Below are 26,326 nucleotides of genomic sequence, written 5' to 3' on the forward strand. Positions count from 1 at the left end.
GAAGCCTTGGGGAAAAAAAGAACAAAAAGAGGATGGTGTGCAGGCGGCGGCAACATGTTTGTGTCACTGTTCAATTAAGCTGCCATATTGATCCGGGCCTCGTTTGTTTACTTGCTTCCCGTCTCCAATTTGGATGCCCTTGACAGCCATCTGTCACCGAGGTGGAGGGAGAAGAGATGGTGAGAGGAGGTGGGGATGTTGCACATCATGTGATCAAGATAAGCAGAATAAAATAATGCCCAGGAAGTATGATACCAAGCTTGAACATTCTTCATGTATATATTTACAATGCACAAAGAGAGAAGTTGTGGTGATTCAGTGTAAAGTGCGCTGCTTGGAGCAACAAGTGGTTCTCTCTCCCCCCCCCCCCCCCCCCTTCTCTCCTCTATTCCTCTCTTTTTTTACTGTACTCCCAAGAGGGAAGGGTGCAGTAATTAGAGGGTGGACCAGGTGGAAGTACCCCACTCAAGAGGCAGGGCGCCGTCGCTCGCCCTCTCCACGACAGGAAGATGGGAGGAGGGAAAGGTGGAGGAGGGCACAAGAGGGTGAACGCAGCTGAAGCAGGGAAGGTGCTGGGAAAAAAAAAAAAAGAGGAAAGGAGGGAGGGGGCGGCTGGCTAGCTTGGGAGCGCATTGGGTCAAAGAAAGTAAAACGTGTCATTTAGCCAAAGAAAGGAAAAAAATTGAAGGGGACGGATGCTGTGGGGATGGGACGGCTAAGCGAGGTGAGGTTAGCTGTTAAACACGATGGTGTTTTTTCGGGGGGTTGTCTGCCCTGCCGTGATACAAATGAGGCGGGTCTCAGGGAGGTTGGAGGAGGGGGGGTTACCCATGGAAAAACTTGTCCAACAAAGCCGCTTCTGTCTTGGCCTCCCTCCTTGACAGACCTCCTCGAGTGGGCAGGATTCCATTAGCAAGCTGCACAACCTGGCCTCCATTCAGCGGGCCTTGCCCAGTGTGTGTCTGAGTGTATGGAGTTGGCGGGAGTGAAGGTGGAGGGGTGGGTGTGTGAGCAGCAAACACGCACACATAGAATGACCCGCACGTGTGCTGACCGAGCACACACTCACACTCGCACACAACCCGGCTAATTAATCCGCAGATTATCCCGCCAATTATTACCGCACTTGTTGTAATTAGAAATTATTTAAAGCATTTCCCAATTAAGGTCTGCGCAGTCGGACAGGAGAGGACACTGTCTGCCTCTGTCAGAAAAGAAAATATAAACATTCACAGGCGTACATGTACTTTTGGAACTGTATAATCAGGCTGTCTGTCCGGGAGGATGAGGAGGAGAAGGAGGAAGAAAAGGAGAAAGAAATAAAACAACAAAAGACGAGCTCCTTCAGTGCGGCGGCGGCGGCCACACTGGAGCTGCCTCTTGTTAGGGGCTGCATGGGGACAGTGATTAGGAGGAGGCCATAATAAGACCTGCCAGGAAACACATGCCAATTAGGTTACCAGGAGAACGGCGGGCCCTCATTGCTATGGGAAACTCACTGGGCTTTGCGTCACCCCTCCCTGTACCTCTCTCTTCTGCACATGCACACACGCATGCATGCACACACACAAACACACACAATACTCCCCCCCCCCCGCCCCCATCCTTTGATTATATTAGAACCATGGATAAGGAGAGAAAGAAAAGTAGGAGATGTAACAATAGTCCAAAGATATGTGATGAACAGTGAGGGAGAGTGCATATATATATATATATATATATATATAGTTAATAAAGTTAAAGTTCCTTTAACGCCACAAATTTGAAGAATTCCAGTCGCAACGCAGCACACATTCACGTCAAAAATTAGCAGTCATAAATTTAATAGTAATAGGTACTGGAGTTAAGTTATATTTTACAATTTTAAAAAGTTGTATTTTACAATTTTTAAAATGTAGAATTCCACAAGTTACTTCATGTTAAAGATTAGATAGCTCTTAGAGTTTTTTTTTTTTTTTCCGTTTACACAGTAAAGTGAAAATTTACACACAATTGCCGATGTTTACACACAAGGAGCAAAACACTTCGGCACAAATTCAGCTTCACACTTTCTGCAAAACATTACACACAATTATTTGCACACATTTTCATACCTTAGACACAAAGATTGTGAGGTTCCTTCCTGGTCATTTCAAAGCACTGGCTTGTCAATCACCACATCAATAAACACACTGGATATTATTCACATCCACCAAGTGTGGTTGCACACATGTGCTTAATTGAAAATATTACATGCATTCAAGGGTGGTTAGAGAAACTATTCTGTTATTCTGATTTTTATTGTTGAGGGATATGGGTTCCAACAACAGGTTCCATGTAGAAGGCTCAGAAAAGATAAAATCTTTTTTTCCAAGCTCAAGGCGGGTAAATGGAACGGTTAGCAACAAAATATCATTTGAACGCAAACTGTAAGAACAAAGACTTCTCTGTGTGATGAAGTTGCAAATGTAAAAGGGCAGTAGTCTAATAATGGCCTTGTAGATGAAGGTGTACCTGTGAGCCAACCTCCTGGTAACCAATGGAGGCCATCCCACTCAAGAGTACACAATGATGGGGCTACTTTACTACTTTCCTAATAAACCTCAGAAAAGCATGGAACACCGAATCAGTCTTTGTCAGACATTGAGCGGAAGTATTCATATCAAACAAGTCTCCATAATCTAAGTGGATAAAACAAAAGTTGCTGTGACAAGTCATTTTTTTAACCTTACAAGAAAAACAAAATTCATTTCTGAAGAAAAACAACAGTTTGTGTGTTTGCCAATATCTTTTGTCATCTAAATGACCACTTACATAAATACCTGTCAAAAAAAGTGCGAACTAGCGCATTCTAGTCCCTAATTTATATATATATAATATATATATATATATATATATATATATATTTTACGAGTACCATTTTTTTTTTTGGATTGGTCACAGCAGTGTGTAACTGACTCCAATAGTGTCTGATCATTTCAGAACATGTTCGTGACATGACAAACAAAACAACATTTTTGCAAATATGTGTATGTTTTTAACATAAGTGTTTATGTTGTGACTGAAGTGTGTATGTTGTGAATGAAGTGTGTTATTTTGCAAACAGTAGTTATACAAATTGAGTGTGGTGTTTGGATAATTGTGCCAATATTTTGAAAAACGAGCCCTGTTTTCAAAATTGTGGGTAAACAGTTGAATAAAAAAAAAAAAAAAAAAAAAACTAATACGAAAAGAAAAATGCACTGACTGCTGGCAGAAATATGACCTTGAACACAAATCAATATCACACTTTTTTTTTTTGTGTGTGTTTTTTTTTTAACAGTACAGTACATCTTATTAATTTTAACTCAATTTTATGAATTAACATTCAATTACTGGATCAATGACTAAAAGATGCAGCCATATTTCTATTAGTTTAACGTTTTTCCACTTTTATGTTAACACGAGTATAAAAACTAAGAAAGAAATATTTTATTGTGCCTTTAGAATAGATATAAAATTTGCAATTAATCGTGACTTAACTATTGAAGTCATGTGATTAATTACCATTCAAAATTTCAATCACCTGACATTTGTAATATATCTATTATTATTATTATTTCATGAAAAAAGTAACAACATAATTCAAAAAACAAAAACTAACTGAAAATCTAATAATTATAGCAAAAATGTCCTTCATTTTCATCAGTGTCAATTAATTTAGTACATGAACCTTTGAGGTTGATGTTTCATCTCTGGCGACCCTGCTGCAATACAGATTTTTCCATGGAACATAAGTATTTGTCTATCGCGTTAAACCCCACTTTACCACAGAACTCTGTGATGTCCTCACTTGTGGGAAAGGAGAGCCACATTAGTCAATGCCCTTTACAGCTGTTTATTGAGAACCCAGAGAACGGTAAACAAGCATACAAGCTGCTTGTCATTCACAGCTCATTGGATATCACGACCACCAGGCTCCGCCTCTTAAAGGGCTGTTACAATGTAACAATACATATAGTATTTTGTAAACATTTTAGACTTGCTCCAATATATTTACATTGTGTTTCAAAATGTGTTTTAATGAGTTGAAATAATCTGACACTATTTACGTAGAAACAACAGCATATTAGTTCCCAAAACCTTGCGTCAATATTTGTTTTTCAGCCGCCTCAACATTAAAAGTGAGAATTCTTGACCCGGGAGATATTAGAAGGAAGGGAAGAGTAGTAAACGTGATGTGATGGGATAACAGGGCTCCGGGGAGCGTTATTAGTGGAAAGAATTACAGGCTCATCCATGCGTAGGCGACGTACGTGTTAGCCTTGTTTAGGAGGCTCATATTTGCACAAGTGCGATTGCTATCGGGGGCCTCAGTGTAATACTGCGACAGCTTTTGTTCCGATTTGTTGCACTTCTCCATGCGTGCGGATGCAATAAAGCAAGGAGGAGATGTTGTCCTGACGAGATGAGACATGAGAAAAGTCACTCCGGAATATTTGCAGCGTGATGTGATGAAGGCTGTTGATTAATACCAACCCCCCTCCCTCCACACTAAACCACTACCATGTTATTAAATAAACATGGTGAATACGCAAAATATATTGAATAAATTAAAGAGATGGAGCCCAGCTTCTCTCCAGCTCATTAGAATGCATGAGGAAATGATGTTCTGATTGCGACAAGAGTCACTCATTAAGTCCTGTTTTTCCCCCCCTCAGTCCCAAAACACTTAGCCCTGCTTGCTATATACTCCACACCCCCATCTAAAAGCTTCAGGAATCACCCCCACTATTACTTCCTCGCGAATGTCACCATAACCCCCCCCTCACAATTTTTTTTAAAATCCTTACCCCCCTTGTCCATCCCTTATTTTACATTTATTCCGCCATCAATCCAACCATCCACCCCCAACACCATCAGCACTAGCCCACCGCGGGATCTGTGTCATCATTTTAATTAATTTCTAATCAGGCGAGAGTAAACTAATCAGGGGAGGTGTTAAACAATGACAGCTCTGCTTGCTCCGCCTCACACTGGGGGGGCAGTTTGGGAGGAGAGGGCTGCTCTGCATGCTGAGAAGGAGCCTCGCATTGTTACAGCTCACTGTGGATGGGCCTATCTGCTCCGCCATACATGTTAATATTGGCCACAGTGTGTGCAAATCCATTGCTTCATGTATCGTTTAAACTACAGCATAAAATTTTGGCCATATCGCAGAGCACTACCATTAAAGCTCTATGACTCAATTTTTAATCCTTAAATATAATTATTTTTGGTTACTGAAACACTACACTAGCTGTGTGCATGGATGGAGTTTTGTTTTTTTATATTTCATCGATGGGTACAGGTACAAAGGTGTGCTTGCACCAGCAAATGGAAACTTCTCTCCTCTTTTCCTTTAAATTCAGCACATTTGAGTCACACACTTTTTTTTTTTTTTTTTTAATGGCGTGAGTCCATGCAGAAGATGGAATCACGAAAAATATGTTTATAAGGAACTTCAAGCGGAACTTCAGTGGCTGATTAAAGATCATCCATCCATCCATTTTCTTGACCGCTTATTCCTCACAAGGGTCGCGGGGGGTGCTGGCGCCTATCTCAGCTGGCTCTGGGCAGTAGGCGGGGGACACCCTGGACTGGTTGCCAGCCAATCGCAGGGCATGATTAAAGATCACTGTTTATTTATTTATTTATTTATTTATTTATTTATTGTACATCAGGGATGGGTAATGGGCTGTTCTGAATTGTTATTTATTTTTTACATACCCCCCAAAAAACCTTCAAAAAACACTGATGATCATTCAATATGTTTTCCACAAGACACGGAGGATCAATGTGGGGGTTAATCACTGCATGTATGTAGTTATTTTGTTGTTGGCTTAAGATAGTGGATGTTTTAGACATGTATTTAGAAATCAATTATGAAAAATTAAATATATAGAGAGCACATATTTTGCACATATCCAGAACATTTTTGTCATACTCTGGTTAGCAAGTGCGTAGTCCTATGTGGCCACCGAGTAGCATTGATGAAAAATCGTGGCCCCCTCCAGCATTTAAGTTGCCCATCCCTGTTGTGTGTTATAAAGCTGCCAAATATGGCGATACCCATGTGTGTGAACAGGCCCTAAAATGCCTAATGAATTGTTAATTTTCCCCCCACTTATTCGGTTGCACCATCTTTCACATGTGCAATTGAAAATGAGTCGAGACATTTCTTTAAGCATGCGGATATCGTACCACGTTTTATTAGTTTGAGCACACGTGATGTTCGCAAATGATGCAAGCAGACATTTGTGAACAGTGCCAGACACATCTGCATAATGACGGCTGTCATCAAGAGTGGGACAAATCTCACTACAAGCTTGAGAAAATCTAAAATAAATTAAATGAAAAAACAGACGGGCACTTTTGGCCCGCACATTAAGAGAGACAATGAAACAAGAGAGCGTTGATTAACCTCCTCCAAGACTCACAGATCCAAACCAAACAGCAGCGAATCCTAATTGTCACATCCCAACTGTATGATTGCACGACAATGACGCTGATGACGGGTGATGACAATGGACAACTTAATGACCACCGTCACACCGCTGGGCAAAGCGAAATAAAAATACACATGGGTGAATGCAGACATGATGTTGTGTGATTGGCATCAGGCCACATACAACTGGATTTACACTACACGGTTCAAGTGACAGCTCCAACTGATTCCCCTCAAGTGGCTACGTTCACACCTGCATTGCAGCAGCTTGAAAAAACAAAAGCATGGAAACCTTAGATCGGAATCCGGCCTTGGCGTTTTTTATTTTTAATCAGCTACAGTACAAAATACTGTAATACATAGGGGTATGTTACAATTTATGTCAAATGAAAGAGGAATTTAAAACACAATGAATAGGACTGCAGTGGCCACCTGGGGACAGTATAAGCCAGACATACGGATATACTGTGCTTGGGTCTCAGCTCCTCTATCGTTTTCTCAGTACGGCAGTAATATTAGTTTTTCTTTGCAGATGATAAAGAATATATGCATGTGAGTATTGTTACATGGGCAGTCTACAAGTGTTCCTCGACTGCATCCCCATTGTTTAAAGGGTTGTTTAACTCATTCACTTCCAGCCCTTTTCACAGAAGCAATCCCCTTCACTCCCGGCTGTTTTACTCGATTTTGACTGATTTTGAAAATCCCACAGGATATTGTGTTCTATGGCTATAAAAACATGGAACCTGCCAAAAGGAAAACAAAGTATATTTCTATCTGTTTCTATTTTACAGCAATCAGCATTAGAATATAACTAAGTTTCATCATCATTCACAAATCTGTTTAGAATTGAGAGTGATTGAGCTTTTTTCCCAAACATGGCCCTGGTTGATCTTCTTTGCTCTGCTGCCACCTGCTGGCCGTTTGTGTAATAACTACCATTTTTTTTCCAACCGTTCTTTGCAATTAAGAGGCTGCATCAAAGCCTTCTGTATGCTCTAGCATAAATAAAAGAAAGAAAAAAAAACGTTAAAAAAAAACAAAACATGTATAAATACGTGTTTGGGCCACTTAAAATTTTTAAAATAGAACGTAAGCAAATGAGTTAAAGAGTAACCACACCATAACATATATGCTAAGTGTTAGCCTGTGACGTTTCACATTGTATGTTAGCATTCAGGTTGTGGAGTGGACACAACTTCTAAATTGGTTGGTACCTTCAAGGTAAACACAAAAATTATAGGGCAACAAATTGTGCACTTATTTCTATAGTGCAAGACTTTATGTCACTACCTCAAACCTAATTTAATTTCCTTGTGAGTGCCATGGTAACCGTTCCTTGCAACGACCAAATGGTCACCTTTGTTACACGCAAAGCACATACATCTGCATCCTTCGCTTTGGCGTAATTTTGCGCATTTTGTGGAAAAAAAAACATGTTGAAATACATCAAAGTTGATGCTACAACGAGAACAGCTCGGCAGACAGGGAGTGTGCTTTGACAAAAATAATTTTAAATCACCCTCCAGTCGCCATCCCTCCATCACCACCTCCTTCAGCGCCCTCTGCCAAGTATTAAGGATTCCCATGCCAAACCGCTTCCCTGGGATAGAATGAGGATTGCGGAGGTGGCAAGCTGAAACCCTTCCATAACATGTCAAACAACGCTGGAATCCGGGGGGGGAAAAAAACACGAGAGGGAGAGTGAAAAAGGGTTAGCGGCAGATTTTCTACAGGGAGAAAGAAACTGTCACATCATCAGATTGGTTATTCTAAGCGGCGGGATGCGGCTATGTGGAGGCGGGGGAGGTGGAGAGGGGCGGTTCGCAGAGAAGAGGCTCGGGCTGGTAAGATCTGGCAGCGGATGGCGGCGTATCCATGAAAATAATCGGCCCCCCCGGCAACGGAAGGGAAGGGTGTCAGTGATGGGGTAGAGAGGCGGGATAGAGGTTAGGGATTGCAGGGGTAAGGAGAAGGCGATGGAATGGGTGAGGGAGGATATAAGTGGTGGTGGGGAGGGGCCTACCATGGAGAGAAAGGAAATGTTTTGGGAAGCCAACCAAGAAAATCCTGCTTCTCAGATATGCAGCTGTGGAATTAAAATTGGTATAAAAAAACACGATAACAAAAATGTACTTCACACTTCGCAAGCCTATTGAGAGTGTGTAGGGAGGGGGGGTTGCGGGCTGCGTCGCTGTCCAATGAAGAGCAGCAAAATAGTGAGTGCTGTGTATCATTAAAAAAAATAAAAATAAAAAATTGGGGCGACAGCGACTATTTGCGGTTCACTAATCAAATCACAAATGTATTTATTTATTTATGCCAGTTATTTGCCACCAGATCTTGGTGTCTTTATTTAATTTTATTTAAATTTTTTGGTACAGCGGCAAAGTTCTGGCAAATAGAAAAGTAGTAATTGGCATCAATAAAGTATTGTGGAGTGATACACTTGACTGAGAGACAAAATTCTGAGCTAAATTTAACCGGAATCATTCATGGAAGTTACAGAGTCTTCAATCTAGCACTACTTACGCAAATTTGATCGTAGGAGTTGAGTACACAAAGTTAACACTCTCCTCTGACAGAAAAAAACACATTTCACATTACATTATACAATAGACAATCGAGTCAGGCAATCAGTGTGTTTGTAGAACTGGTAGTCAGCGGTTGTGCTAAACTTTGGCTAATGCTATCGCTAGCTTGACTCACAGTACTGTGCAGTACAAGCGACAGCTGTAAACAAATAAATGTTCGAGTCATATACGCTGTCGTCAGATATTATAGTGGTATCTCAGTAGCCTGTTTTACAGACAAGTGATTTCAACAAAACATCCCACCCCAGTCCTGGTATTGCTGCGGCTCTGTAAGTACAGGTACTTTGTACCTCCTAAGGTGGTTTAGCAGAATGACTGTCTGATCCATTCCGGGTTGGTGCTGTTTACTTTGCCATAAGGAATTTTTGCTATTTTACATCAAGTGTCAAAGAGAGTCTTTCAGTGTGCATATATTCTTCCAAGTCCTGTCGTTCGGCACTTGGACTGAGCCGACCGTCAACAATTAGAAGGTGGACAATTTCTCGAATGATGTCCCCCTATTCTGTGTCAGCTAGTGATGGGCATTACAGTTCTTTTAGGTGAACTGAATCACTAGAATCAGTTCATTTAAAAGAACCGTTCAAAAGATTCGTTCACCGAATCGTTCAACGCTAGTGTCAGCGACACATGGAAGAAATAATGTGGAGCTTTTACAGGAAATGTGAAAGGGGCTCCTTTCTCTCAGTCTGCATGTATTTGTCCACTCTGCTCTGACTTGCATTTCTGTTTGTCTCGCCTTTCAGCACAGTCTGAATCTAGCGTCATTAGGTCAGTCGCTGTTCACACCATTGTTGGCTGCTGTGATGACACATGGAAAAAGTTGAGAAAATGCAAGCATGTACGCTCTCACTCTACCTCATCACTCCGTGGCTTCTTGTAACCAATTTTACCCATTATAAAGAATGGTGATACGGGGAAGTGCTGGCTTTTACAGGCAGTGTGATAGTAGTTGGGATTTTAAGTCTGAGGGCTTTTATGGTGCCAGACCCTCAAAGAACAACAAACGCAGAATAACCGCATGAAACAATTTCTACACTACTAGTTCTCACCCCAAACCAAACGCCCCCTGGAGCGCATCACAATTCAACGGCTGCACGTTGATTCACGGATCAAACGAGCGTGATCGTCGCTCAAATTCAATAATAAGCTGCACAATCGAGCGTACTCTAAATATACTGCACCCTGCACTTGAGGCCAGGATTAGGACTTTCTGCGGATGTGCCGCATTACGGCACAAAGACTGATCATGATGCAAAACAACCGTGCAAGCACACTGCTAAATGACAAACCAATTAATGCTAAACGCAGCGACAAGGACACTGAGATCTACAGTGCGTGCTGCGAGGGAGGAATAAGCCGCTGGAGTTTTTCTGTTGTTTACCAATCCATAGTATGAAGAATCATGTCATCAAATGGATAACACTGAATATTAGGAGGCCATTGACATAATGAGGAAGTTAATAAGTTTTTCCTTAATGCGCAGCAGGAGCCGATTGCGGAACGTCGCCTGCATACAAAGTTGATCTTAATGCAAATCTCTGTGTAATGCAGGCCCATTCATATTGCCAGCCTTTGCTCCTCTGGTTCAATTATCAGCCGCTCTTCGGGAGAGATATTCAATTAAAAAGAGCTCCTTTAGTTTTATCTGATTTTTTTAAGAGATCTTATAGAAGTGGACCTAATATTTCGAAACCCTTTCTGACAGAAATGGAGAAATTACAAGGACTTGTATAGCTCAAGCACACCTTTAATATAACACTTGGCCGAAACTGTGAAACATAATGGAAATCCTACAAAAAGTTAATTACGCTTGAGTTGAGCGAGACATCAGGTTATTTTATCATTGTGTTCTGCTCTGACACAGGGGTTCTCAGTCAAAAGTTCGAGGTTAATGGCAAATGTTTTCAAGACGAAGGCCAGAATATAATTTATGCGTACATGTGACAGGCAACAAATGCATGTGTGGATATTGTAAACACCAATGTGAGTAAATTGATTTGTTTTCTTTGTTTTACCCCCTCCAAAAAATAATATATATCCATCCATCCATTTTCTTGACCGCTTATTCCTCACAAGGGTCGCAGGGGGTGCTGGAGCCTCTCTCAGCTGGCTTTGGGCAGTAGGCGGGGTACACCCTGGTCTGGTCTCCAGCCAAATCGCAGGGCACACAGAGACGAACAACCATCCACACACACAAGCACACCTAGGGACAATTCGCAACGCCAAATTAACCTGCCATGCATGTCTTTGGAATGTGGGAGGAGACCGGAATACCCGGAGAAGACCCACGCAGGAACGGGGAGAACATGCAAACTCCACCCAGGAAGGCCGGAGCCTGGACTCGAACCCGAGTGCTCAGTACTGAGAGGTGGACGTGCCGCCAGAGTGTGAACAAGGACAACTAAAATTTGCTTAAAAATGCTTTCCACAATACTGTATGTATTGTTATGAAATCTTGAAATATAAATAGACTTGTTAATCACGTGAAACATTTACCAATAAACTGTGAAGGCCATTGAATTTTAGACAGAATTATCAGTTTAATTCTTTAATTATCCTTATTACTGTGTTTAGTGTCTCTGAAAGTAGTGTCTCGTGTCTTCCAAAATGGCTGATTGGAAGACACGAGCACAAGTATAAACAAAAGACAAGACCGAAGAAAACAAGCAAATTAACCTTAATATAACATTAACTACATTAACCATGACAATTTCTTCACAAACCGTGAAGACGAGATCAGAAGTGAGGACATATTTCACTTTTTTTTTAATTTTTTTTATAAATGACTTCATTCAGAAAATTAATCCAAAATACAGGGTTCCCCGGACGGAGTTCCATTCCTATATTAACGCCGTAATCCAAATTTATATGAACAGAACGCCACATAGTCTATCACTAAACCATCTAAGTCATATTAAAGTAAATATTTACATGGAAAACACTTCTAGGACATGAAATCAATAAAATGGGTAAAATTAAGTATAACAGTAATTCAGCATGCCTTCTTGTGCCGTGTGACGAAGTATTTTTAATGCCGTATACCTGAACCGTCAAAAATCGAGGATCATTTGAAATTACAGGAATACAACAAATAATATATTGAACAGTTATCTCTGTGATCATAATAAGTAGGGCCACTCCCCAAAGATTTGCTGTTATGACTATGTCGTCGCTTTAGGGAAATGTTAATATGTCTGGTATGGGCGAATATGGATGGAAATTGTACATACAATGTACACAATAACATTTGACATTCCTTGAAAATGAGTTTTTCCACCACATATTTTGAAAGAGATTTTTATCTTGATTACGTTCGATTGTAGTTTATCTTTTTTAGGGTTTTGATTAGGTAAATATTTGTTAAATTAATTAATTATAAATGTCCACTTATCAATTACATATATCGTGAAACACTTTTCAACCATATCACGCAGTGGGTCGATAATGTGCCAACTGTCTCCTTACTGCACAGCAGTTTTTAAAGTAAGCTACAGTGCTCAACATAAATTAGCACACCACAAGTTTGTAAGAACACTTTTTGTTTCCTTTTAGAATCAAGATTTTTTTTTTTTTTTTTTTTTTTTAATGAGATACAATACCACAAAATACTCCCACAAATGTGGGCCTAAGATTGTAAGCAAGGTTTGTTAATTAGTACCCCGCACCAAAAAGTAGTTTTCTTAACTAATTTGTTAAAGTAGATTTTGCACAAATAAGTAGACTCCAATAAAAAGACTGAAAACTTGTTAATTCCAGGCCTAGCAGATGTTACTGTCCATAAAAGTCATGGAAGTCATAGAAAATACTAGATGCAGTCATTTTTGTTGTGGGATGCATGAATTATTTGCATTAGTTAATTTGATCAAACTGAAGATTTTGAAATTTATTTCTATTACCAACCTTTCATGTTGTGAGTTAAGCGCATATTGTTCCTTGAGATAGTGAATAAAATCTTGACATTTTTTGAAGGGGATGTGCTCATTATATGCTGAGCACTGTACCTGTATTGTGGAATTTTACTTAAAGAACGTTGACCACATTATTAATCATTTACCAGTCAATAAATACATTGTTTTTTTTATGTACTAGTAAAATTGTTGCATGTGATGCGGTCTAATTTTTTGAAGATACATTGAAGATATTCGAGCTTTTGTATCTTGGAATGCTTTCAGTGCATGCTTCTGTGGTCACGACATGAAATTTTCATAATGCTTCCTCAATAGTGTTGAGGGAAAATCCTTAGCGATTCACAAAGTAAGAAGACCAAGACGTGACATTCATTCCTAAAGTTTAATAAATTGAGATGGCAAAAAATATCTCGAAGAAGAGCTCACTTTTCCAATGGGAGTAAAGTGGTACGCTGGGAATGGAAGGCCAATCAAAGTAACCGAGAAAGGCCAAACAATAGCTCCACTTTATTCGGCATAAGCAACGTTTTTGTTCAATTCTCCGCTGAATTTATCGGCTTTCCTTCACTTCCCTGACATTCTCTGTGTCTGACCGTACAGGGTCCTCTCCTGAGGTGCCAGGCAGGGGGGCTCCAGAGAGGACTATCAGGATTAGGATAATTAATATCATCTCATTTCATTTCGCCGCCATCCCTTGTGCGGCCCGCTGCGCACACAAGGACGGGATGCCGCGGATGTTGTGGCAACGGTATCCGGTTGCCTGTCAATCTAGGCCACACACCCACACACACACACACAGCTGAATTGCAGTTTGAGAGACGACAGGGGAGCAGTGGCGATGTGAGGCGGGGGTTGGTGGAGGTGGGGTACCGGGCCCGGGGGACGCCATACAATGGAGCGCGCGGCTGACCAGCGTTCAGGTGAAATTGAATTGGAAATCTTCCACGGCTGGTTAGCATAACAAAGGGCCTCGTGGCTTTAGACAAAGGCTGCTTCTCTAATGCACAAAATCAATCTCTCTATGGGCTCGCCGCATTGTTCCCAGCCGCCATACAGGTGTTCCTTCAATGGTCCTTAATCAAAAGTGTCAAAACAAAGTTAAGAGTTATCTCCGCGCCGCCGCAGCTGCTTCTGGAAGAGCCAGAGACAGCCGTAGTGTGGTACATAGTACAGCGAGCAACCGGACAAATGAGCGCAAGCGAGAGCGTTGGTGCTGGATTCATTCACTTTATCCCGTGCCACAGTCTGCAGATGCCTCCCGTGAAAAATGGCTACTCTCACTTCTATCACACCCAAATTTCAGAAACACGACAAGTCACTAACAAGGGTGGCTGTCCAACAACAACAAAATAAGGTTTCATAACTTCATGTTTGTATCAAGTAACTTCCACAGCTGTCCCCCAACAACTTATAATATATTCTATTTCCACTGCATCGCACCATCTCCTCAACATGGAAATGTCCAAAAATAAAAATGCATGCTATTTTTTCTTAGCATGTTGCTATAGCTCAGCATTACACACACAGTCGCCACTATCTTTTTTTCGTTGCCTTGGGTCTCCTATTGAATATTAACTCTAGCACTGTCAAACAATTCCATTTTTTAATCAGATTAATCACATCTTAGTATTTTGATTATTCATGATTAATCGCTTGATTAAAAAGCTGAAGCTGTCTTCAACATTTTTTGATGCACACTCTCATCATCCTCCCCTTTTTTCTAATCGGTCAATTAATTACTTACATAATTTAAAATAAAAAAATGACCTCAATAGTTTGACATGAACAAATATTCTGAATGTCATATGCAAACATTTATTATAAGCATATTTATTGCTCAAACTCAACCTGCGCTACCTTTAACGTAACCATCCATTGTCAAGCTAAAGGATCATCTGCGGTCATAATTAATTGTGTGATTACTCTGCGTTAATACATGATTAATGCAAGATTTTTTTGTGATTAATCAATGAATTAACCCTTTAACTTTGACAGGACTAGTTAACTGTCAGTTATATTCTGCTCACTATCCATAAATTTACCCACAGTGGTGCCTTAAGATACGGGTGACCCGCTTAACAGTCAGCATATTTATTTTTTTTGCTTTGCTTTGAGTGCAAATTTGAGAAATAAATTTATGGTGGCAGAGAACGCAACTCAACTCACTTCTCAATATAAATTAAATAATATATACGTATATATTTTTTCTGCGATTGGCTGGCAACCAGTCCAGGGTGTCCCCCGCCTACTGCCCAGAGCCAGCTGAGATAGGCGCCAGCAGCCCCCGCGACCCTTGTGAGGAATAAGCGGTCAAGAAAATGGATGGATGGATGGTATATATTTTTTTCCAATGTGTGATTAATTTGCGATTAATCGTGAGTTAATTATTGAAGTCATGCGATTAATTATGATTTAAAATTGTAATCGACAGACACCTCTAATATATATGTGTCAAACTTAAAAAAATAAAAAAATAAATAAAAAAAATAAAAAAAATAAAAAACCACACACACACACACACACACACACACACACACACACCTTATTGTTTAGTCCGCTTTAATGTTTTAGTGCTAACATATAATGGGGAACACTATTTACTAAGATGGATTCTTCCCAATATTGGAATCTGCCGAAAAAATAATCTAACTCTAAATTCCTAATTACTGTATTTCCAATACAATCACACATAGTTTCCGAGGAATTTAGAATATTTCCAATATATATATTTCTTTAAATTCCTATCGAAATTCATCAGAAATGTTCCGCCCTTTGCAAACCTAAAACTCATATGATTTGTCTTTCACAAGGAGTGACAGGGACAGAGAGTGAGGACATGGGAGCTCTCTCTTTTTCTGTCTGTCATGTCTCATTTCCTTACTTCAATGTGCGAGGTGAACAGCCTGATGGGTAATACCAGGTAGCAGTAGCCATTCACCCTGAAGGTTGTTTAATAATGGGAATGCGACAAGAATGTCCGCCAACGCGACCATTTCTCAGAAGGCCAGAGACCTTGACTTGCTCAAGATTGAGACAACAGGAGGGAGATAAGCAAATGTAAGTACATGAATGCATGCGTTATTCAGGCAGTGGTTCCTTCACTTGGCTTCCTGATACAGTTGTGACATTCTGCTAATCATAAAGCAAAAATAGACTAATTCAGTCTGCAGCATCACGTGCGCGTCTTACATTAAGCGACATGTTTTTGTTCTACCTGTATACACGCTGGATTGTTTTGATAAGGTTGAGTAGACGCTGGCACTCTGTCTGGGATTAACATGTAAATAATACAATAATACACATCATCTGTAGACTAATCCCACCCTATAATAAGGAGGAGCATGACTGGCTTAACATCGCTACCAGACAACAATCCATCATAATTTATTTGGCATTTTGTAACATAAACCAACTGGTTGACCTTTATTCCAATTTTAAAAATAATTATTATAAGAAATAAATGTATAACCTAGTTTTGTTTTGTTTTTTGAAAATTAAATATACAGTACATTTCACCAAATATATAATATAGTATAGAAACTGGCTGTGCTGTTTACCTTGGATAGTAGCACTGCATTTCCCATGATTCTTAGATGCGAGAGCAGGAAGCAGTTTTGGTTCCGGTCAATTGAATGCTACCTAGAAGTGGATGACAATGAGAACGCAAACGTAAATTTGGAAGTAAATAACAAGGAACTTACCGGCTAATTTCCCTTTTAATGGGTTTAACATTATCACTATGACAGCTGTATGATTGACATATACATGGCAAAAAATGGAATGTGGGACCCAAGGCTCAAAAATTGGACCCTAACATAAACTATAAAATATGATTGAAATCAATCAACAATCTGTCCCGTTCATAAACTCTACAGGCAAAATAAATTATTTTGTAATCAGGCAGGAGCAATGCTGTAGGCGGAGATGATAGTCAAGTGTTCTGGCATCATATTTACAGTTTTAACTATTATTACAGTATCGGCAATTGTTATATAAACATAAGGGTGTTAACTACTCACTTATTTCCCCCCCTCGATATTCGTAGGAGGGCTCTGGGAATAACTTAAAAAAAAACAACAAAACAAAAAAAACTTGACCTTCCACAATAAGCAACAGTAGCAGCGAGCCAGTCATTGGCTAGCTAACCCTAGTGGCTAACTTCAGCAGCAGTAGCAATTGGACACATTCAGGTTGAAAAGCTGATGTTCAATGTCCACAACTACACCACTTATAAGTTGTATCAATTCAATTTACTTTTGCTGATGAATACATCTATTAGCTGAGGCTAACTCCTGATGGAAAACACAGGATGAAAAACAGCTTTTGACAAATAATTGACATTATTACACAATGCAGAATGAAAATTCAGCAGTAAAGAAGGGGTCTGGTCCAGCGTCTTAAAAATTAAAATGTCCTCTCTAATGGTCCAAACATTGGTAGCCGACTTGTGTTGAGTTGGGGGTCATAGGTCATAGATGTACGATTGGGGGTGCAAGCTGGTCTCCTTCAGTCAGTGAAACTACTTTTTTTTTTTTTTTTCTTGTTCAGAAATGCACTTAAATAAATGTAAACTGACATCTTAATAAAAGAAAATGTTGCATTTCAGTATTTTTGAAAACATTTCCTGGTATATTAACCACGACAGCAACACAAATGATTGTGTTAATTCTGTTCATTTTGGGCAGCTGTGGCATAAATCTCATGTCGGCTGCTGCTTCAACACATTTATTAATAACTGTACTTGTAGGCCTACTTGAATTTCTCTTGAACAAACTAAAGTTGTGCAACAATACTTTATGAAAGTGAAGTTAGCCCACATCACTATTGCTGTACTTTGCCCAAAGGTGGCTTCGATCGGCATTGGGAGGTATAGCAAAAGCTAAGAAAAGAGTCGAGGGAAACAAGCTCTTTTACTCGCTACATTGTCCTCCAAAGAAAAGTGAAGTCCTTCAAAGAAGTGCAAAAAAAAATTAAATTCAATTAAATGCCACTCAACTTCATCAATGTTCTTGTTGAAAGAGGTAAAAGTGAGATGAACAGAGCATACTTATGTTGTCCCTGACCCCGAAAGCATTCAACGTTCGTTTCGGGCCAGCAGTGAACTCACTCCCCTTCATTGAGACACTTAAATATGATTTTTCTTTTATTCTGAATCAATAAGGCTTGAACTATATGCTTCATGGCAAGGACAAAGACAAAAAAAACGCCATAACTTGTAACTAAAAGTTTTTAAATCTAACCGCACGGCCAAGATAGTCTCTCATTCACAATGTTTCTTGTTTCTGGTTACATTGTGGGCTGCAATTTAACTTTTTTTTTTTTTTTCTCCCCCCAAAACGACACTGAAGTACAAACCCTTGAACTGTCATTTTATTTCAAAATTGCAATATTTCACCTTTACTGGCGATTACACTGGTTAGGTATGGCTAATTATTTTGGTGCTTTTTATTGAGGCTATACCATCACTTTATCCATATTCAAGTGGTGTGAGTTGATTTTTTTTTCCTTACATATTTTTAGTATATGTATTTATTCTTTATAACATTGTGCCATGTGCTGGGCTGCTTTACCATGGTAACACTTTGAGTTCCCCTCTGGGGATCAATAAAACAGCATCTTATCTTGTTTTAATTTGTGACTAAAAATATCCAACAATGTATTATTAAACAACACAACTACAGAGACTACAATTTGCTAAATGAGTAGGCATTTAAAAAGCAAGATCAGTGACAATTTTTGTCAAATTTCTACTAATTACAGCGCAAAATGTGTTTTGTACTAAATCCTGTGAAATTGACTGCTTCGATTGCTTGATAGTTGGTGCCAGGTTTCAAATGTTTGTTTTTTATTTAGATGTCATAAATGCAGTTTCCCTCTCCTTTACTGTTGCTAGTCCATTATACTCAACTCAACTTTCTTTATAGAGCACTTTTAAACAACCATAGTTGCATTAAAAGTGCTGTACATAAATTAAACTCTCAGATATACAGTATAAAAATTAAAACTGTTAAAAAATACATTAATAGCATAAAAACAGTAAACACAATAAAACAATGCCAAGACTTGTGCTTGTTTGTTGTCCTCCAATTTATGCTGTCTCAATTTCCAATGGAGCTGACATTTTATTTGGTTGTATTGAATAGGTTTAATTTAATGGGTGATTACGGCGGTGAGCAAAATGATGCTGAATTGAAAAGGCAATTTATGAAAAAAAACAAAAAAATCATATTAACATTAAATATATACTGTGAAACTGTAATTTAAGGCATACAAATAAGAAGACCCAGCATTTTCAATAAGCATCTCATTAAAGTGTATATTTGCACTAAATCCTACTGAATTTGTTGATGATTTATGCTCACTATTGCCATAATGAATGATGAATGAAATTGACAATTAATAAAGTGTCATTTTCAGGCCAACATCATGATCATTATTGAATGACATCTGAGTGTTTAGATGACACACTGAGCACCAACAACGGAACTACGTTGGTTTAAGGACCCACAGGGACCCTTGTGATTATTTTTGATTCATTTGAAAAAAGATGTTTGAGTAAATAATGAATAAATAGGAATCCCCAGGCTGTCCGGTATTGCCGTGAGTCGTCCAAGCAGGTCCGCTTGTCTTTAAACGCTCTTGCCCTCGGGAGGACTCACGCAGACAAGTTGATTAAAAATCACTTAGTGGAGAACACAAACAAAGCTGTCAGCCACTGGCTTGCCCTTGGGATTGAAAAGGGGGAGTGGGAGCGGGAGTTGCGGCAGTGGAGGGTTAGGGTGCTTAAGAATCAAGATAGATAGGAGAACATTTCTATACATTTTGCAGTATTGAGCTTATGGCGATCTGCAATGCATCACACTGTATTTAGAGCTGTTCAGCATATTTTAGTTACCTTATTTAGCTAAGAGATGATCTAAGTCAGGGTCGGCCATGTTCGGTCATCAAATGCCCCTATCCAGCCTGTTTTCCATGTTCCTCTCCACTAACACACCTGATTCATGATCAGGATCGTTATCAGGCTTCTGCAAAGCTTGCTGATTAGCTGATCATTAGATTCAGCTGCGCTGAAGGACGGCGACATGGAAACCAGGCTGGATAGGGTCTCTCGAGGACCAAACTTGGCCACCCCTGATATAAGTGTTAGAAAATAGCTCTCACGATGTTGCCACATATAGGAAATGAACAATTATGAATGTGAAAATGTTACTCAATTTCCAAAATGGTTCTTAATGGACATGCAGTGGATGGTATCTGTTCTTCAACAGATGTGTGGAAAAACAGCCTTGGCAGTTAATACAAATTTTTAATTTTAGACTTGGATGAAAATTTTAAAAAACAACAACTTTTATTTCAATATTAATGATAATACTTGAAGGGTGCATATCCTTGAATTTGCCCATCCTGGCTATGAAACAGAAATTTTGCTCATAAGGAGAGCTGATGAAATGAACTGAAATTGCATCTTTAGCAAAAAAAACAAACAAACAAACAAACAAACAAAAAACATCTAAAGCAGTCAGCACATCTGCTTCACAGTTTTGAAGCTCATGGTTCATATTTTTGTGCAAAATCTCTGTAGAACAGAATCCCCCTGGGAGTATGGCTCGACAACTGCAAATGCCAACAAATGATGAGCGTTGACGTTTTATAACAACTCGTTATGGCCAGAATGGACACACAAACGTGGATACACGGACACACACAGCTGCCGGTGACAAGGGTTGGGCAGCGTGGCCCCAACGATCTCATAGCTATCATCAACAGATGGCAGTTCCCACTGGATTCACATACACACACAAAGAAACAACACAGTTACACATCCACGCATACACACTTAGTGTGCAATATATGTGAGCCTCTTGGTCAGAAAAGAGTAAATCATTAGGAGTGAAGAGACATAACCTTGAGGTACACCGCTCAGCCAATCAGAGCAGCTTATAGTGTGCCGCGCACACAGACTTGACATCAGTGACATGACATTGATGATAGCTAGCGTTGGCATTCATTGAGGAAACACGTTCACCGCACAACAGTTTCTATGGAATATTGGCAGGACAAGGTGAAAGCTTGAAGCCCGAGCCACAAATGTTAGTCACACAGCATATTTATTAAGCCATCCTCCAGAGGCAATTTTTTCAGCCTGTTCTAATAACATAGGATTGACTGCAGTATATACAGCAGAAAGCAGAGTATGATATAATAAAGTTTTTTTTTGTATTACTTAATGTAAATCCAGTTAAAGGTGAAATGTGCTCTCATTTTGCTGTTACTGTACAACCCACTTGTATTGAGCCCAGAGAGTCAGGGGGGAGATGCGCATCAGCCAAATCTACTTCCGGGTTAGACTAAGTAGTGAGCACGTCGTGCCGCTTTAATGGGAGCGAACAAACACCAAACCTCGATCCAGGTTGACACAGTTGACATCACTGGGAATCTGCGAGTCCACTGGTTACGTTTACAAGTGAGTGGCAAACTTTTATTTTTATTGGACGAATTGTACACAGTATGCGGTTAAGAGACCCAAGCAGTCACACATACACAACAACAACTTTGGAGCAAAAAATTATTATCACTAAAGCACAGTTGCAGTACAGTGTGAGTTGAATTCTCTTTGTTTATTGCCAAGTTTGTTAATGTTGATGACTGTCACTAAGTTCTAATTAAAAAACAGCACTTTACACATCCTTTTGGATTGATATTCTGCTCAGTTTTTCACTGAACCCATATGTCGTTTCTGTATATTATCGACGTATCTCAACTCAACCTTATTTATAAAGCACTTTAAAACATCCATTGCTGCATACAAAATGCTGTGCATGGAATAGAAATCAGTCTCGCAGTAGAGACAAGAAAGAAAATAACACAAAAATAAAATTAATTATAGTAAATATCATAAGTAGGTAGGTATACAAGCAAATAAAATTAATATAAAAAAATATAACAAGATGTAGGGAAGCGAATAAGTAAATATAATAAGTAGAAATAAAATAACACAAGATAAAGAAGGCACCATAAAACACTGAAATAATGCGAAGTCCCATGCTGAGTCAAAGAGATGTCTGGCAAAAATGATGAGAAATTGTTGCATATAGTACAGCCCTAAATCCAAAAAGCAAATGAAGCCAACAGCTAGCCAATCCCAGATAGAAGGGGCGGGGTCACAGAGTCATTCATTCGGACATAGTTGTTTACAGAAGTGACGAGTGGTTTGGTTGTAGATGAACTTTTGAGTTGAATAAATGCAACATGAACTACACATTTTTTTCTGATTTCAAAATGAACTGCCACCATCACAATGCCACCGTTCAACCTGATGAACATTATAGATTTAGGTTGATGAAAAAAAATAAAAAAATAAAAAAATAATAATGCCCCCCTGCTATTTCTTTCTGGTGACGGGTCTGACAACCTGTGTTACCTTTAACACTGTCAAGCTAAAGGATAATCTGTGGTCAAAATTAATAGTGTGATTAATCTGCATGAATACATGATTAATGCGCTAATTTTTTTGTGATTAATTAATTACTTAACACTTTAATTTTGACAGCACTAATTCTGCGAAATTGATCCATTTATAAACACTGTAGCGCCACCAATGGCCACAATTCACATGCATGCCCATCGTCGGGTGCGTCGCATTGTTACCACGAGTGAAGGTAAAGCAGAAGAAATAGCTTTTAATGGATTTGTATTATATACTGCACACTAAGGACAAGGCCACACGGGAGTATTTGACACAAACAAACCTTGTCGGCATGAAGAAGCAAGGTGAGACGTGTCCCAGACGACGGCAGCAGAGAAATCGACTAAACAACAGGGTACAGTTCATATAAAGAATGATAATGGTTATGAAGAAGAGAGGATAACATTGAATATGGAAGTCTGCTAGGACTAAGTTACCCCTTTAGTACCTCCCTAAAGAGGCCTTTAAGGGTCAACTGGGTGTCCGATACATTGTGAAAGTGAAGAAAGGATGGACACAACCTTGCTCGGTGTCTCCATGCATTATACATACATGCCCTCTCGCACACTCCATCAGCCTCTCAGGTTAACCCCCCCTCACCTTCCGCCACATTGTTGTGAGCCTCCATCCTATTTTCCTGACCTGTACGTGACAGAAGCAAGCACATCATTGTGCGACAGCCCAACGCACAGAATTGAATCAGCCCCTCCGACTGACCTCCAACGGAGCGACGGCTCGTCCGCACATATGGGGTGGGGGGTGGGCACATTCTGACCCCCGCTTGGCCCTCGAGGTCCACGCATCGGCTTCTGCGGCTGCCGAGCAACATGACAAGCAATCCCAGGCCCTGTCAAAGCGGTGATTGGCATGTTCACGCCTACTCCGCAGCGGACCTGACAAATTACCCCGAAAAGTCAGACAGATCACCATCTAGTCATCTTCCATATGGTTCACAAATAGCACTATCACAATACAGCAATTCTGTGATAAAAGGCGATGGACGTTAAATCACTATTTTACTTGAACATTAGATATGCAAAAGCATTCAAAATTGAAATTGTTCAGGTAACGTTAGGAGCCCCCAACCTGAAATTTAAGGGTCGCACACTATAAATCAAGTTAATATTTGCATTAATCCACTCATTTGAACTACACTAACAAAATATATAAATATAACGCAACACTTCTTTTTTTGCTCCCATTTTTTAATAAGATGAACTCAAAGATCTAAAACCGTTTCCACGTACACAATATCACCATTTCTCTCAAATATTGTTCACAAACCAGTCTAAATGACAGTGAGCACTTCTCCTTTGCCGAGATAATACATTCCACCTGACAGGTGTGCCATATCACGATGCTAATTAGACTGCTCAGAAAACCAGTTAGTACTGACAGTCGGTACTGCCTGGCTTTCTGGCTTTGATATGGCACACCTGTGACGTGGGCTGGATTATCGCGGCAAAGGAGAAGTGCTCACTATCACAGCTTTAGAGTGGTTTGTGAGCAATATTTGAAAGAAATGGTGATATTGTGTATGTGGAAGAAGTTTTAGATCTTTGAGTTCATCTCGTAAAAAAATTGAAGCAAAAACAGAAGTGTTTATATTTTTGTTGAGTATATATTACAGTTGTATCAGGTCTATTTTCATTGACACAAACATGAAGCAGATCATGAAAAGAACAACCCAAATATTGTATGAAGTTTACTGTTGTGTTCTGGGGTTGCTTTACTAGAACCCATTTGAACCGGAAAATCGTTTTTGTTTTTGTTTTTTTACTTAAAAGATGCAAATGCATTGAATCGAACTGAATCAAATTGTTCCACTTTGAAATGTATCAATATTACAAATCTAAATTAGCTGTATGCTAATTTTGTCACATTTTATTGTAGCCTACTAGAGTTCATTCTGTTGTACCAGCTAGCTGGTACAACAGAACACAACACGGATGGACAACAACACAAATTGATTTAAAACTTTACCAAAAGCGAAAAACTGGGTTCTGCCATTGGCAAGTGTACAGTAAAGGAGGTTAAAGGAAGTTATTTTAAACTAAAAAGGAAAGTCTTTATGTAAGTTGACGCTGCTGTGTTAGCACGTTGGTCGCATAGAGTCTTGATGCACCCTGTTATGTTCTCAAAAAAGTGAATTTGAAGCTTGTTAAAGCAATTTGGACAACATATGGTGTACAAAAAGTGCACTTTATTTACCTTTATTATTAAATTGGATTTTTTTTTTTATTTCAACAGCAACCCGTTTAGGCACCAAACTAGGTGGGCTAAAATTAAACTCTAGGCTGGTTATTGCAATATAAACTCCATCCATATGTGATATAACTACTAATCTAAAAAATCCTGATCCCCTTACTATGCTACCTTTGCAATGTATGGTCTTATGTTGATGAAATTGTGGCAAATGTGTCACTTGTGCACACTTTTTTTTTTTGAGTGCTTTTGCCACTGCCGCCAAGCCGCGTGATCACGCATCTCCCACATGTCTCCCATGTATTCGCGTTTATCTGCAGCGGAGGTTGGGGTGCGCACACGTCCAAATTGCAGACGTGCATGGACGAGAGTGTAAAAAAAAAAAAAAGATGGACCCCCGCTGGGAGAAAAAGAGCTACAGTACTGCCGACATCAACATTGGCCTAGATAAACACAATACACACAAAAGAGTCACCGCGTGAAAACAACCCTCCATCTCAGCATCAGTGCACTTATCTACTCATAAACATAGGGACAAATCAATTCACAGAGAAACACTTTTTCTCCCCTCTCTCGCACACTCATTTGAAATTACAGCCGTGGGAGCAAAGCTAGCATGATAGCATAGGTCAAATTCACTAACCTCGTCTCTCCATGGCAACACATTCGAGAAGCTCATGTTTTATTATATTCCTTTGCCCAAAGAGGTGTGCATCTGTCTGTTTTCCATCGCTACCAAGCCCGTTCAGGCAGCAATTTAAAAATGAAGTGTATTTATTTATTTATAATAAAACGTCACCCAGCTACACACAAACTTTGCATAGATTTGTGCTTTTTTTTTCTTTTGCCTTTTGATAACTTCTTAGCTCACGATTAAAATAATAATAATAATAATTCTTTCTCCCACAGTCTTTTTTTTGGGTTGCATGTTTTCTTTTTCACTAAAATTTGAGTTTGTAAGAAATAAAAAAAATATATATACTTACTTACTTTTTTGCCCTGTAAAGTGTCCTTGGGTATCTTGAAAGGCGCTAATATATTGAATGTATTATTACTATTATTATTATTATTATTATTATTATTATTATTATTATTATTATTATTATTATTATTATTATTATTATTACGCTTATGTCTATACTGCAGTTCTTTTAGGCAGGAATGGTTATGCACAAAAATCATATATGCACAAATTTCAAGCTGTCTCATTTTTTTCCACCGACCAGTATTGGCAGCGTTCATAATTAATAATATTAATATTCAACCTAAAGATATGTTATTTAACAGAACACATGTAGTTCAATTAGGGCCACTATTTGTATATGTACAGTATGTGAGTATATTGTTTTTGTCCACAAGGTTTGCCTCGTCTCTGCTTTTGTCTTTTGTTTTGTTTTTAATTACTTCTATGGCAACTCGTTAAGACAAAATTATATGTAAAACTATATATTTGGAGGTTACCAAATCATTTATGAGTTTCCACAACATCCCTCAGCTGTCTCCTTTTTTCCCCAGTCTAATTTTTCTTCCGCCACCCTTTTAGGCAGCTTTTTAAAACTACATTATTTTCCTGCAAGTTGTATTAAGGTAAAGATGTGTTTTTCCACAATCTGTTCATTGAACTTCTCTTAATTTTCCATTTCTAATACAACCCTTTTAGGCAGTCATCAAAAACAAACATTTGTCAATTCATTTTTTCACCTAAAGA

General features: G+C 39.2%; 1 protein-coding gene across 5 annotated transcripts in view; it reads right to left on the reverse strand.

The window, feature by feature from the left end:
* LOC144030764 (uncharacterized) overlaps window positions 1-26,326 on the reverse strand; it is a 127,934-nt gene that overhangs the window by 87,226 nt on the left and 14,382 nt on the right. For 2 of the 5 annotated variants that reach the window (XR_013287356.1, XM_077537317.1), the window contains one exon: window positions 16,505-16,586. The exons of 1 other annotated variant lie outside the window; for it this stretch is intronic. Coding sequence is in view for 1 of the 4 variants with exons in the window: in XM_077537316.1 (XP_077393442.1) it covers window positions 22,697-22,756; window positions 22,966-22,986 (81 nt within the window). In the remaining 3 variants the exon portion in view is untranslated. Of the gene's footprint in view, window positions 1-16,504; window positions 16,587-19,842; window positions 19,960-22,696; window positions 22,757-22,965; window positions 23,056-23,130; window positions 23,307-26,326 lie in introns of those variants that run through there. 2 more of the 5 variants (XM_077537316.1, XR_013287355.1) reach the window with 2 other exon arrangements.

This window comes from Festucalex cinctus, chromosome 11 (genome assembly GCF_051991245.1).
Source record: "Festucalex cinctus isolate MCC-2025b chromosome 11, RoL_Fcin_1.0, whole genome shotgun sequence".
Classification (NCBI taxonomy): Eukaryota; Metazoa; Chordata; class Actinopteri; order Syngnathiformes; family Syngnathidae; genus Festucalex; species Festucalex cinctus.